Source organism: Pygocentrus nattereri, chromosome 27, assembly GCF_015220715.1.
Source record: "Pygocentrus nattereri isolate fPygNat1 chromosome 27, fPygNat1.pri, whole genome shotgun sequence".
NCBI classification, from domain to species: domain Eukaryota; kingdom Metazoa; phylum Chordata; class Actinopteri; order Characiformes; family Serrasalmidae; genus Pygocentrus; species Pygocentrus nattereri.
Window position 1 is genome coordinate 12,141,819 of NC_051237.1, and position 15,933 is coordinate 12,157,751.

Sequence of the window (15,933 nt, forward strand, 5' to 3'; positions counted from 1 at the left end):
CGTCTCTGACCCATGAGGTGGCTTCTTAACACTGCTTTAACCACCTGTCATGCTGTCCCAGAGGACACGCTGGCCATTTGGTGGGCTTTAAGAAACGTCATTCTACTCACATGCAAATCCTTTGAACCCCTTTAAACTTCAGAAAGAAGATCAAACGTCACTCACAGGAATGTAAATATTTCAACAACAGTCGCTTCAGTGTGAGCTATAAGAATAGGAAGGAATAATGTAGGTCTAGCAGTGTTGAAGTCTCACTGACTGACACATACACACACACACACACACACACACACACACACACACACACTTATCAAAGCAACAAGTGTTCTTGGACAGTCCTGCGGTTTTCAACAGAAGCACACACAACCGACTCGTTGTACCGCTGGCCAGCTGTTGGTAGGCGCGTGTAGTGGGCGTGACCTGCACTCCCTCCTCCCCGTGGGCGGGGTTTCGCCGGGCGCATTTAGCATTGGGGTCAGAAGCACTTAGCAGAAGTCACGTCAGTTACGCAGGGGAGCTCAACCCACCTGAGGATCTTCGGCACAATCCGCTCCACATTTCCTCTCAAGTGACAATATATCTACCTCTAAGTTTGCAGCCTAAAGCAGTGTTTTATACTTCTCAGTAACTACTTTTTGTCGTATCTCCGCCTGCACATATCGTGTTTTAAAGGAATATAAGTAGCGGGAAAGTCATATCGACTCTGAAATATTGCACTACGTCTTTTTCTCCGTAATTGTTTTGCACTTGAGAATTTTTGAGGATGCATACCACCCAAAAGGACACGACTTATACCAAGATATTCGTCGGAGGTCTTCCGTACCACACCACGGACTCCAGCCTGAGGAAATATTTTGAAGTGTTTGGGGAAATTGAGGAGGCTGTCGTGATTACCGACAGACAGACTGGGAAGTCCAGGGGGTATGGTTTTGTAAGTAGCCTTTTCTTTCATGCCCGTTTGTCACACTGTGTCAGAATAGCTCGGCTGCTGCTGCTGCTGCTGCTGCTGTGACCCACGAGTGTTTAAAAGCCAACACCTCACATGTTTTCGTTACTGTGAGGGAGCTACTTCGCGTTGTTGATCCCAAAACAGTCTTCTAGGCATAAAGCCCCAAACTCCAGTCAGCCCTCTGGTTCTTTTCCTCAGAGTTGGGTGGGACAGCTAATGACAGAGCGATTAGCTAAAGCCTTCAGTTGCCTCAGTTTGGCCTCTTCAGGGTTCAGTGTTGGGGGATTTCTCTGAGGATGAAAACGAAAACCAAACACCGCCCAGTTTAGTCTCTCTGATGAGTCCTTCGTGATTTGTGCATGTTGGGTAATGCTTTTGAGTCCCTGCTTGTGAATTGGTGGCTATCACTGATATGTCGGTGTACACAATGGGAAAGCAGCTGGCCCGCTTTCAGTGGAAAGCTGACTCACTTTGAGGAGAAGCCTTGCTTTTTTAGAAGCTGTTTGACTTTGAAAAACTACTGTCATTAAGCACAGCAGCTAATCATGACCAGCCTAACCGTGAGTTATTCTAATGGGGCTCTGTTGGCTCAGCTGTGGAGCTAAGAGCGCCCTGATAAAGACTCTCGTGGCCGGAGAGTAAACACAGTGGCCTGGAAATTGTTGACCGTCCACATAGTTGAAGTGGAGTCTAACAGTTTCTCTGAAGTGGAGGGATTTCACAACAAACTGGCTGCCTGTTAGTCCGTTAGCCTCCTTCCCTACATCAGAATGAGTGGTGGTCGTGTTTTGTGTTGCCTCACACCATTTATAAAGGCAAAAAGTCAAAAGTACAGTGAATGTCAAATGGCCCCATACTCCCTACACACTCCTGGTTCCTCAAGGGTTCTTTAGTAAAGAAAATGCTTCTGTGTAGCACCAAACAGGGTTCTTATTGTTACAAGCTTGACATTGTAACAATAGAAGAACCCTTTTTTGGTGCTTTGTAGAACCATATATGACACATTTTCCATCAGTTTGATGAACCATTTAAGCATGCAAAGGGTTCTTAGAGTGTTCATGGTTCTATATAGAGTCATTGTCTTTAGAAAAGAATATTTGAGTAGTGCATAGGCATAAAATACTGGCTTCCACACCCAAACAGTATCTAACAGGCAGCCATTTGGGACACAGTGTAGGTATAATTGCTGTTTCTGAAATTGTATTGAATCAAACGTGTGTGCTGTATGTTAAAGCTGTGTCTGTGCGTATAGATGTCCTGTAAAAGAAGGTCAGGGGCTTTAATTAATGAAAGTGGAAAATCTAAAGAGGGTCAGCTTTTATTCTACTGAAGTCACCATAGAAGCCACAGTCGGTGTAACTCCGTCCAAAGTATTGTCCCAAACCTCCTTACATTTCATTCAGGTGCCTGTAACTTGTGAAATCAGTCATGGGTCCATTTTCAGAGTTTTTCTTTCTGTCAAACCTCTGCGAAACCAGGTGACTATGGCAGACCGCTCTGCAGCAGACAGAGCTTGTAAGGACCCCAACCCCATTATTGATGGCAGGAAGGCCAATGTAAACCTGGCTTACCTGGGAGCCAAGCCACGAGTGATGCAGCCAGGTGAGGTTTCAGTATCTCTTTTTCAGTGGACGCTGATTATTATAGTGATTATACGTTTAAAACTGCCTTATATGGCTGATTGAGAATGCTTGAAGCCCGCTGGAGACAAATGAACCAGCAGCTAACTAATGTTTCTCATGAATTTGTGCATAGGTTTCACTTTTGGAGTACCCCAGATTCATCCAGCGTTCATCCAAAGACCTTATGGGTAAGTGTCGGCAATACTCTCCAAAGAAGAAAAGTTGACTGAGTGTGCAGGGTGAGAAAGGTCAACAACCGTTAGCCATACCATTCTTTCATGATTGTGTCCAAATCTTACAAAATCCACTTTCTTTAGACTTAAGATTATCCCAGCCACTACAACACTACATATGGCTTTACGTATGTAGATATGAATTCTGGAATTTATTGCAGCAACCTTCAATGCCTAACCAGTTTCACCCCTTTTGAATAATTAATAGGATTAGGTATGTATGTATGTATGTATGTTCGAGAGAAAGAGTGTGTGTGTTTGTATGTGTGTGAGATGATGTTTCACTGGCTGAAGCCTGACTCAATGTTGTCTTTCTCTGGTCCGACAGGCTCGATATGGGTTAAGCTAACTGATGGTTTGAGGAATAGCTCTGAGGGCATTGCACAGATCAGTAGCTACCGTACCTGTAGACTCAAACACACACAAACAAGCTCAAAATGGTGATTACAGATGCATGTATGTTGGTTTTTATTGTGGTTTGGACTTCATTTAATAGTACATAGAGCTGTGTGTGCCTTTTTTACCTTTATGAAGTGGTGTTAATAGCTAAACTGTGTGCTTTTTTTCATTTACTTGGGGAGGGGGAAAAAAGGCTGGTTTGGGGGTGTTGACTTTCAGTGTTGTGGAGGAGTAATAACTTTGCCAGGGGCAGCAAAGTGGGGTTTTACTTTGATTCTTTTTTTTTTTTTTTTTTTTTTTTTGCTGGAACTTGTATTTGCGTTTTCTGGTGTCTTGTTTTTGGAGTGAGTCTTTTTGTGTGACATTGTTGAAACCCCTTTCCTCCATCCAACCTCAACCAAACAAACAACCCAACAACAACTTGCTTGCACGTTGCTGTTTTGTTTTTCTTCTTCTTTTCATTCCCACTCACATCTGTGATGAATGTGATGGACTCGTAGTTTGGCATTCTCTCTTTTGCACTCTTTTTCTATTATCTGGCCGTTTTTGTCTGTCTCTTTCTTGGTCTCTCACTCTCACTCTCACTCTCTCACTCTCACTCTCTGTGTCTCTCTCTCTCTCTCTCTCTCTCTCTCTCTCTCTCTCTCTCTCTCTCTCTCTCTCTCTCTCTCTCTCTCTCTCTCTCTCTCTCTCTCTCTCTCTCACTCTCTCTCTCACTCTCTCCCTCTAGCCCTATAAGGCATCCTGCAGTGAATCCAGGATCCCTGGAGACCTGCAGTCTTTCAGTCACTGATATGTTGTTGTACACAAGGGGAAGCCACTGGCCCGCCTCCTATGCAAAGCCAACTCTCTTTATGAGGCGTAATCTTGGACATTTTGGGAGATCAGTTAGAGAAGGGCCAAAGGGCTTTTAGCTTTCGCATTATTTCATCTGCTGTGTGGGAGTGAGTGTGTGTATGTGTGCCTGCATGTGTTTGCAGTGTTGCAAGCCCCCCAGTGTGACACAAACAAATGTCTGGATGGCACGGCCCCCTGAACGAGCCTTCGTCACATGGCCCTGTGCAGCGTTAAGGAAAACAAGCTTCTCCATTGTGCCACACAAAGGCCATAATGCTGACACTGCAGTCGCATGAAGCCTACTCTCTCTCCCTCTCTCTCTCTTTCTCCCTTTCTCTCTTTCTCTTGCTCTCTGGCTTTTGGGGGCTGGGTTGCTCCTAGTATGTAGCGATGAGATCCACTCTGGAAAACAGGCCCACAATGACGTGGTGTCATTTAAAAAGCATCTCTCATATAGCAACAGTGCATGGGGATAATGTGAGGAGTGCTGTCAGGAAGCAGCGGAGGGTGTTTGAATGGGAACCTCATGGTGTTGACCTTGGAGCAGTTGGCTCATGCTGACCTGAGGCCAAACCCAACACGGCAGTGTCAAAATGGGATAACAGTCCACTAGGCTGATGTCAGTGTATGGCCCAGCTGGGGATTTTTGTTTGACCAACACTGTCTATATAATGAGATTGTATGTTCCTGGATAAAACGCCCTGTTTAGTGGCTCAGCTATACTTTCTGCCACAATGTAACTGCAAATCCGTGCAGTTGATTGTTCAGCTGCAGTAATTGTCATAAGCAGAAAATGTAGAATGCATATTGCCAGGATTTTAAATGGAGGACAGTGACATGATGAACAAAGTCATCCAGTTATTAGCAGGCTTGATATACATCTGTTACACTGGCCCTTTAGGACTTTAAAGGTCCTGGATTTCACCACTCAAATTTCAACAGATGCCAACAGGTGTGCTCCCTAGAGGTGGATTTGATGGACCCTGTCTCCATGGCATTTGATCTGAAACGAACCTTTATTTAGATATGAACTTTAATGTGACTGTCCCCGATGGTCCTGTCAGAAGGGGGTGGAATATTTGTGGTTTGGCGTGGCACTCAGTAACAGTAGTATTTTTAACCAGTGCCTGAGGAGGAAATGGACTCCTGAATCTCACGAGACTGTATTTGTTTTAGAGCCGCTGTGGCATAAACCACTTGTTTGGTGCTCACCATCAACCGATGTGTGGTTACAGCACTACAAACATGACTGAGCAGAAACAGCTGGCCAGTTATTATGTGCTTGTGCTCAGTTCACCCCTTTTCCTTTTTAAGGAATGTTTATTATTGAAAATAGTGTAGCTTTGGATTAAGTACTCTTTCAATGAGAAATATAGGCCTTGTAGCAAGGAACTAGCTCTTTGTGGATCATATAGGTCTTAACGTGAAACTGCTACAAGGTTAAAAAAAAAAAGAGCCAATATGTTCGTCATAAGTTTCATGTAAAATATGGAATGTCTTTTAAAATCTTCAAATATCTGTTTTATCTAAAATGGCCAAAAAGTGCACGTGTACCAGCGTTAGCTTAGTGCTAATAAACCACTAGAATCCCATTGGAACACTAGCAGACATTAGTGTTATAGAAGTGGGTGTTTGTTCCTCATGTTTTAATGGAGTTTTGACATGTATGGCTTGAATTGAAGGCCACGGTTCGACCATTGGCCCAGCCTACCAAAAGATACTTATGATGACCTTAGAGATTAGAGAATCATAATCCTTTTTGAAAGATATCTCTCCAATAGAGAGGAAAGGGAGTGTGAGCAAGAGACATGAGCATGGTGTGATTTCAGGCAGGCTGTGTTTGGAACATACCACAGCAGCTTCTGCTGGAGATGAAAATAGCCCAAGTCCAGCTTCTCCTGTCATTCAACAGAGAGCAAGCCGTGGAGACTGTGGGGGCATTTGAGTAACATGATCTTTTGATCCACACGTAAGATATATGTGGAACATGATTTTACAGGAAATGATTTCCAGAAATTTCACAAAATAGAAGAAAAGATTTTTCCCAACAAATTTTACATAATGAAACCATTAAAATCATTCAGAGTGGTTTGATGTGAAATGCTCTCTTTCTAGAGAAACTTCATGGGGCAGTCATGGGCTGGAGGTTAGGGAACCAGCCTCGTGACCGGAAGGTCGCCGGTTCGATCCCCAGAACCGACAGCACATGACTGATGTGTCCTTGAGCAAGACACCTAACCCCCAACTGCTCCCCAGGCGCTGCGGATTGGGCTGCCCACCGCTCCAGGCAAGTGTGATCACTGCCCCTAGTGTGTGTGTGCTCACTAGAGTGTATGTGGTGTTTCACTTCACGGATAAAATGCAGGTTAAATGCGGAGGTGGAATAGTCCCCGATGTGGGACTAATAAGGGTCCTTTAATCTTAATTAATCTTAGAATTATTCACGGTGGTGGTGATAGAAACTAGATGTCTGAAGTATTTAATACCTGTACAAGGTACTTCTCAGAAATATACATAAAAGGAATTTTAATATGCTGCCTGATGTCTGAGACATTGTTTCACAATATTTTGTGATGAGGTTTGTATGATTAGGCCTAAAACACGTTTTTAAAAATCTATTCATAGTTCATAGTAGAGAGGTACATGCAAGGTGCTGTATGGCAAAATAGGGCTCAAAGAAAACTTTACCACTATTTAACCAACATTACATGTAAAACTCAGATACTTGTAGATACTTGTCTGTTTTAGACAGTTTTAGGAAGTTTTTTGTCTGTTTTAGGAACCCCTGGTTCCTATCAATGCCACTATAAATAAAAGAAATAAACCACTTTGGTTTGACTTTGTTTACATCATGATTGAATTATGCAGAGCTTTTGAAAAAGAACTTCCTTCAGAACTAGTCTGAGGTAGTGGGCAAGTAATGAAATATCCATGTCAGCTGTTATACCTTGTATCTATGGTAAAATACCCAACATTGAAGCTGGTATCAGGACTCTTAATGCAGAGAAAGGCTGCTCCACTCCTTTGGTGGCCTGCATGTGTGATGTGTCTTACAATCAGATTTGTGTGTTTGAGTCTATATGTGTCTTTCTTGTCTGTGGTGTCGAGTCCACAATATGTTGTAATATTTGTAACATGTTGTAACAGTGTGTGTTTTTACTCTTAACTGTTTTGAGATTTGAGGTGTGTGTGCTGAGTTGTCCCTGGCACTGTAACCCTTCTGTGTGCTGTGCTGAATAGTTGTGTATCACTATACAATTTTTCTGTACTACTTTATTTATTTGAGCCATGGTATGTTAACTAAGACAATGCTGTTACCTCAGGCTGGCGGAGCATCAATGCAGGATTTCATAGGAACAGCTTTGCCTTTTGACCTGAGTGAGAAATGTTAGAAACGGCTCTTTTTATTTTTTTCTTTATTTTGTGCTTTGTGTGAGTGGTTGGGTTGTATTGAGTTGGTTTTGGTGATACAGACTTTTTCTTTAATTTATTTATTCATTTATTTAGATGCCTGTGTTTGTAGACCTGCTTCTTTATCTGGGGCCATGATTTTTTTTTTTTTGGTTTGTTGGTGGTTTGAAATGTATGATGGTGTGCTGAAAATAGGGTTGCCATGATGGACCTTTTTGTTTGACAGCAACTGAGAAAATATGTATGTTGTTCAGACAAGTTCAAATGCTCAGTTCAACTAATATTTTTAGACTTATACCTTTTGCTACATAGTTACATGGTAGATAAAATAAAAGTCGCATAGTGGATAAAATAAGACCAAAATACTACAAAATATGAAAACATGTTTGTACCATGATCATTCCAGATTTTATGATTTGAAATTCATCAGTCAAATATGCTGTGCTGCTGCCAAAAACAGCAAACTGATTTGGGAAGCAGTAGGGGGGGAAACTCTCAAAGTGCACTGGGGTACGTAATGAAAGGCAGAATGTGCTCATTGTTCCTGATTGCTTATTTAATCAAAACTCCCCTCTGTGTGTGCTGTCCGGCCTGAAGCGCATTGTCTAAGCACGGAGGGGGAAATAGCCAGCAGCGTCCCTTTTTGAAAACTGTCCAGCTGTCAAAGTGGCAATGACATGTTCACAATGCCCCCCTCATCTCTTCCCTGCTTCCCCAGGGTCCCACCTTCCCCCCTCTCCCAGAGGTCTGCAGCAGACCTTGTGACTTGGGGCGACATCATCCAAAATTCCTAAATCAAAAGAGTTTTATCTGGAGGTACTAGTGCCTTTCAGGTACATGGTGAAATTCAAGTGTTGTTAGCAGCTATAAACTCAGTTTGTGATTTTGAGGAAACCTTAGTGCATCTTTCATGGTCCAGCACCAATGCGTTTTATTTCTGTGAGATGTCTATTCTGGCAACCCTATGTCTCTAATAACCACTAGCAGGCATTTCCTTGGTGTTACTGGAAAGTGGGGTGTTTCTTAAATTGTGGAAATGGGGGTGCTTGGCCGCGGTGTGGGTTTTGCCCTGTGGTTGTGGTTCTGCAGTTAAAAGCTCATGCGTGTTTTTTTTTTTTTTTTTTTCTCCTCCACAAAAGTTATTACAGCTGACACTTGTGCATTTGTGTCTCATAGGATTCCTGCTCACTACGTGTACCCGCAGGCCTTTGTGCAGCCCAGTGTGGTCATCCCTCATGTGCAGCCGGCCACTGCCTCTGCTACTGCCCCCTCGCCATACATCGACTACACTGGAGCTGCATATGCACAGTACGCGAGTGCTGCCAGCGCTGCAGCCGCGGCTGCTGCCTACGAGCAGTACCCTTACGCAGCCTCCCCAGCAGCAGCCGGCTATGTGGCCACTGCCGGCTACGGGTACGCCATGCAGCAGCCTCTCGCCGCTGCTGCCGCTCCAGGATCTGCAGCAGCTGCAGCAGCTTTTGGCCAATACCAGCCCCAGCAGCTGCAAGCTGACCGGATGCAATAGCAGCTAATGGCATGGAGAGGAGAAGGAGGGGAAGGAGGAGATGCAAGGGGAGCGAGCCTATGGACAGCAACTGCTCATCAGCTGTGAAGGGGAGATAGATGGAGATGATTGAAGATAGTTAAAGGGCATATTGCTGAAGGAGAAAGAGGAGTTAATGAGAGGAGGATGGTGAATGGTGGAGATGATTAGTGAGGTGGGAACTCCAACTGCTTTCCAACTTGCTGTGCTTAACAAAAAAAAGAAAGAAAAGGAAAAAAAAAGAAAAAAGTGAAAAAAAATGTGGGAAAAAATCAGAAAAGTAAAAGATGGGCGATTTAACTTTTTACTATTATCAACAAATATTATTGTTATCTTTATGATTAATATTGAAGTAGTATTTATTGCTAAAGGAGAACGCAATGACTAATCACTGTGGTTTGAAGATGTAGAAGAAGCCTTAAGTCCCAATGCTGTCATTAACGTAGGAGACCGTTCTTCTCGAAGGACGTTAGATGTCCCCACAGTGTTTTGATTCTGAAGCCCTGTAACTTATATATTTATTCTCATTTTTGAGGGCTCTTTTTGTTCTGTCTTCTCATGTGCATTGCAAGTTGTTTTTTTTTCTGATTATCAGGGAAATGGAGCATTTTCCAGCAAATTAGTAAAGACGAACTCTGCCAATCAGGGAATAGTAGACATAACTGTGGAGAAGCGGAGAAAACGAAAACGTAGCCGTAGCTTTGTTTCACATGTTCAGAACTACCTTTTTTATCTTCCTGATGCTGAATGTCCCCCTTCTCTGACTCCTGTTTTGACCTCTTGACCTATGCAAAGCAAACAAGCCACCAGGAGACAAAACAAACTGCAGGAAAAGCAGAGATTTTCTGCTGCTCCTCTCTGAAGGACAACGAACAATTTGATGGCACTCTGAATGGACATAATGACATTTGTATTATTTGCCTACACAGACATGCACATACACAACACTAATTCCTTTAACACTGTTTGAGTGGGGCAAAAGGCAAGAAACATTAAATCTGTGCAGCTCATACCCACGTATGCTTATACAGAATAAGATACAGCTTCAAATGGGAAAACTCTGCTGGAGACTGGGAGTTGGAAGCAGGGAGCAGCTGCTGTGTGGGGAGGGACAGGCGCACACATACACACACATGCACGCACACTCACAGACGGATTGCTCTGGAAAGAACGCATCACTTGTGCTCGTTTGTTGAGCTGTCACTTTTTAATCCCTGGGCCCGTTTGGGAACAGGTCCCCTCCAGCTCTGTCAGCAATTCCACCTCTGTCCTAGAGAGGGGCTGGAGGCTTAAGCACAGGCCACCCTCCCTCTGAACCCCCTCTAACATCATACTCCCCCCACCCCACCCCACCCTCTCCAACATCCACCAGACCACCTCTTGTTAGCAGCTGGACGTGGAGGCGCAACAAGGGAAAGATAGAGATACATACACACCCACACATATACATGCTTTTAACCCTGCACCAATGAACTACTATCAGTCAACCAATCCATATCAAGGAAACATGATCTCTGTTCTTTTTTGTGTTTTTGTAGGAAAAAAATGTCGTTCCTAGTGAGAGATGACTCCATTCTCCACTCTCTCCAAAAGAGCTAATGTTAACATCTTTGTGTTAGAAAGCAGCACTAAAGCCGAGGGTTCGAATACAAGTACGAGGGTTCTTCGTGTGCCTTACAGTTGTAACGCTATTTAAAGAGGAAAGAGATCTACTATTTAAGATATTTATTTTGAGAGTTATGTTGCGCTCTAAGGACAGAGACTTAGTGGCGGTACTGTATTAATATAATGTATTCATCTCATGGCATAAGTTATTGAGTAGGTTTAGTTGTAGTATCATTAACATACTCAACCAAAAATGTTGACGTAGGACTTATTTAAGATACAATTCTGTATGTGCACTGTACAATTCTGTTTTTTTTTTCTTTATGCCTTTCCATTTTAGAACATTACATTAAATATCGGCTAGTTTAATGCCTATTGTAAGAAGTTTATTTAAATGCAGGCCTATTTGCTGGCAAGTTCTCTTCTTTTTTTTGTCATATCTAGGACTGTCAGATTTGGAAAAAAAAAAACAAAAAAAACAAAAAAAAAAATCTCCTGGCAAAAACTAAGCAACATGCTGCTTCATACACTAGAATGTATAGTCCTTGTCATGGTTGAATAGCTGTGCTTCTACTGCTTTTAATATACATCAGATGGGCTATTTTACACTGTTGGGAATTTTTATACTTGAACTATTTCTTACAAGGGAAAATATGAAAATGAATAACAAAAAAAACTTTTTAAGGAAGCTTTTCATTGTCACTGGATTTGGGCATGTAAAGTGTTATTTACTATTTAACGTAAATCCAAAGGTCCTCCTGGTAAACCTTATTTAAACCTTATTTCAGATTTTCAACACTATTTACTCTAAATGGAAATAAAAAGGTTCTATATTTCAACCTTAACCGCTGTGTTTCCTTTGTGTGTTTCCTGTGACTTTACTAAATGTCCCATATGGAAGCATTTTCAATACCTGTATATTAAAATGTATAAAATGATGTCAGTGTTTTCAGTATCATTGCCTGAATTCACCCGGGCAACATTATGTTTTTGTTGAAGAAACATTGCACTGAATAGGACTACATGAACTGATAAGACCTCTGGGCCTGTATTCAGAAAGCTTCTCAGAGTAGGACTGGTCTACGATCAGATTCCTCTCTTGTTTACTATAACTTTACTAGCAGGTACAGATCCTAGATCAGCACTCCTGCTCTGATCTGGCTTCATGAATATGGGCCCTGGTTCTCACTCAGACAGGCTTGATAAATATAGGCCATTTTTACACAATATAACAAAGTATTTCGACACTCTTTCTAGTGGGTGAACTTTCGGTCACCATATCCGATGCCGAATGTTGGCTAGAGGGGAATAAGGCCCCCCAGCATCGGGCTTGGGAGCGGCGGAACTGCGTACCTGATCTCACTAATGCTGTTGTGGCTGAAGGCAGTCAAATCCTCACAGTGATGTTCCAACAGCTAGTGTAAAGCCAGAAGAGTAGAGACTTACTGCAGCAAAGAGAGATAAATTGCCTATTAATGCTGTTGAATACTGTCAGAAGAAATGGTGAATAAATAGATGTTTGCTTATTTTTGGACCTATGGGACCAGTTTTCCAGACCCAGATCAAGCCTAAGTCTAGGCTACATATTATTTGTAAAGATAAAACACCTTTTGCATTGCTATTTGGTCTGAGACTTGGTTTAACATCCAAGAAACCAGCACATTGTGCAGATGGTTTGTTGTTCTGTTTCAGTCATTTTTATATTGTTTAACTGTACACACTGTGTGAAGAACCACACAATTCTTTAGTAAAGGCAATGGTTCATTATAGAACCATAATTTCTATGTACCACCATTTCATGCTTACATGGTTAATTGCATGGTGAAATTGTTCTCCAACAATTGGACAATGTGTTGAATGAGGCTCTAAGCAGTACCAACCCTTTTTGGTGCTATATAGAACCATGTTAAAATTTTCTATATAGAATCATATGCAACACAGTCTCCATCAATCTGAAGATTCTCTTTGCAATTAACTATTTAATCATTAAATAGTTACATATACAATTGATGGTTGCTTTACTTAAGAACCCTCGAAGAACCATCTTTTTTAATTGTGTAATTTAATGTTGTCTATGGTGCAAACGTCATCTCTTGTAGTGTGGTATTTACATTTTTATGTACAAATCTGACTAAACGTTGAAAACTAAGCCCTGCTGAACTGTTAAAATCATACAAAAGACGGGTAGTGAAACTGTTGGAGGACAGCAATGTCCTAACTTTCTGATCACTGATTGACCAAGGTACTGGCCTGCACTCAGCAGTGATGACACAGCCTAAAAGGTAGAAGTGCTTGTTTACAAATATGAAATCATTCCATTGGTGTGTACTTCTCTAATGAGGGCCTCGCACTCTTAAAAGTTACAAGTACAAACTATTCATTTGGTGTGGAGCATCTTAGGGCTGTTTGGTTACGAAACTTGTGTAGTGTTTCCATGTTGAGCAATAGGTACATCAAATGTTTAAACCTTTATTTTACCAGGTAAAATGTTTGAGAACCAGTTCTCATTCACAAATGTGAAGAATGGAAGTGTTGTGATGAGAGACAGAAATGTCTGGTGAGCCACAAACAGCACTGCCAGTACATCTGCACCCCCCTCCCCCCACCCCCATAGGCAAAAACATCCACTAAGCTTTGTTTATGTCTTTGTTTATACTTTCTGTAACTTGATTTCTTCCTGAAAGCGCTGGTGGCTGGGAATTTCCCCTCTTTAGATATAAAACTAGTAACTTTACCTTCTCAAAATCTTCTTACCTTCTTTAACTTTACCTTCTAAAAAAATATAACCCTTGCTCGTGTGTGTGTGAAACTGATGATCAGCTGCTGCCTGGATATAGCAAGTTGAGCAATGCTTTAACCAAAGGGCAGCGACACTGATCTCGATTCCACCATGCTGACCACATTATTGGAACTCCAATAATTTTTCCAAGTGGCCATTGATCACCAATAAATTCTAATCAGCACTTTCAGCTTAATCCGGTTTCTAAACATAGCCCACAGTGCATAACCAACTGCTTATCTGTGCTTAAACATGATCTATTCTTACCCTCTCAACAGGCTATCACAAAATGAAGGCTTACCAGAGCACTGTGAATAATTTAAGTCCTTTCTAATCAATAAGAAATGCCTGCTGCTCCTTGTGGCACCCCTTCTCCAGCAGGTTCTATTTCTGCCTTACCAAGTAACCTGACGCATGGCCATAACCGAACAACTGTGACACAGCAAAGTAACAGATCTTCTTGTCTCTCGCCACTGTGCACGCCTGCCTGAAGTCCACCATGATTAAAAATAGTGTTACAGGGAGTGAAGACGACGGAAAACTTTTTTTTATCCCTCACCCATGATAGGAAAATACACAGAAATAAATGACAAGCTTCATTACGGAGATGGAGAATGGTTGCATAATACAACAATATGGGGAAAAACTGTATGAATGGAATACTTTAATTGATCTGGTCCTGAAAATAGTCCATCACGTCTGTACTAGGGCCATCACATACGTACAATTTCATATTTGGAATTTTATGGGCAGATGTTATAATTAATTCAACGATGAGACACCTAGGAGAGGAACCAGAGAAGGCCAGACATTTGAACATTAAAGCCAAACTCCACTGACTTTTGCATTAATAAATGAATAATAAAATATAAACAAAGTAATTCAGAGTGGTTTGATGTTAAATGGTCCTATCTAGTGAGTCTGAATTGTTCAGATAATTCATGATGGGAACCAGACATCTAGAGAGTTTAAAAGAGCCCATATCCTATTTTTTCAAAGTTATATCCCAAAAAGTTATCACACAGAATGCTGATGCTTGAGACGCTGTTTAATGATCATTTTGAGATGTATGCATTTTTAAAAACGCAGTAATGGCAGAGAAGTATGTGTAGCGAGTTTTAAGACAAATAGTACCTGAAGAAAGCATGGCTTTTTCAGATTTCACTATTATCAACATTACATACAAAAACTCAGAAGACAGGTGTAGGTTTTCTGAGCATTTTGTATACTAACGCTGATGTACGCCATCTATGCACATATATCATAAAGGGTCAGGCATACATTTCGAAATACATGCATATGTATGTATATACACTATATGTATAGGTGTATAAAATAAAACACCTGGTCATGAAGTCTGGCTTTACAAACATTTGCGAAAGAATAGGTCGTTCTAAAGAGCTCACTGAATCAGAGCGTGGTCCTGTAATGAGATACCACCGTTGCAACAAGTCTGTTCGTGAAATTTCTTGCCTTCTAGATATTCTATAATCAACTATGAATGAGTGGTATTATTGAAAAAAGTAATGTGTCAGACCAACACTCTGCTGACTCAGTAATTGCAGAGTTCTACACCTCCTCTGGCATCAACATCAGCACAAAAACTGCACCAGGAGCTCCATGGCATGAGTTTCCATGGAACAGCTGCATTTTGTCCATATAGTGTATGTGTAATAACCACACATTGAACATATATGCATAACAGATGGATTATATCCGTGTATGATACGTAGGTGAATATATACAAGACTAAAATATGGACCATACATTCTATATCTGATATATGTCTGATACATATGCTACATGGACAAAAGTATTGGGACACCTACATGACCTTTTATGACATCCAATTCTAAATCCTTTGGCGTTGATATGGAGTCAGTCCCCCTTTGCAGCTATAACAGCTTCCACTCTTCTGAGAAGCTTTCTACAAGATTTTGTAGACACTGATGTTCGACGAGAGGGCTCACAATTACCATTCTAGTTCATCCCAAAGGTGTTTGATGGGATTAAGGTCAGGGCTCTGTGAGGGCCAGTCAAGTTCTTCCACACAAAATTCACCCAACCATGAGTTTAAGGACATTGCTTTGTGCCCTGGGGTTCAGTCATGCTGGAACAGAAAAGGGCCCTCCCCAAACTGTTCCCACAAAGTTGGAAGCATACAACTGTCTTAAGTGTCTTGGTCTGCGGAAACATTAAGGTTTCCCTTCACTAGAACTAAGGGGTCTAGGCCAACCCTCTGAAAAAGAACCCCATAGCATTATCCCTCCTCCACCAAACTTTACGCTTGGCACAATGCAGTCAGGTATGTAATGTTCTCCTGGTATTCATCAAAGCCAGACACGTCCATCAGACTGCCACATAGAGAAGCGCGATTCATCACTCCACAGAACGTTTCCACTGTTCCAGAGTGCTTTACACTGCGCCAGTTAGCATTGTGTTTGGTGAAGTAAGGATTGCATGTTGCTGCTTGGCCATGGATACCCATACCATGAAGCCCCCAGTGCAGAGTCAGCAGAGGGTTGGCAACTTTTATGCACTACGCACCTTAGCCT

General features: G+C 41.8%; 1 protein-coding gene across 1 annotated transcript; it reads left to right on the top strand.

Moving 5' to 3' along the window:
- Positions 1–504: 504 nt before the first annotated feature.
- rbm24a (RNA binding motif protein 24a) lies at positions 505–11,444 on the top strand. Its single transcript, XM_017696734.2, has 4 exons — positions 505–931; positions 2,428–2,551; positions 2,705–2,759; positions 8,628–11,444. Exons 1-4 carry the CDS (start codon positions 764–766, stop codon positions 8,974–8,976), a joined length of 696 nt encoding a protein of 231 aa, XP_017552223.1. The 5' UTR covers positions 505–763; the 3' UTR covers positions 8,977–11,444.
- Positions 11,445–15,933: the final 4,489 nt, after the last annotated feature.

Excerpts from the sequence above, each read along its gene's own strand:
- rbm24a (XM_017696734.2), top strand. The coding sequence starts at position 764 with ATGCATACCACCCAAAAGGACACGACTTATACCAAGATATTCGTCGGA. Across the intron at positions 932-2,427 it reads AGTCCAGGGGGTATGGTTTT|GTGACTATGGCAGACCGCTC; the intron begins GTAAGTAGCCTT and ends CTGCGAAACCAG. Across the intron at positions 2,552-2,704 it reads GCCACGAGTGATGCAGCCAG|GTTTCACTTTTGGAGTACCC; the intron begins GTGAGGTTTCAG and ends ATTTGTGCATAG.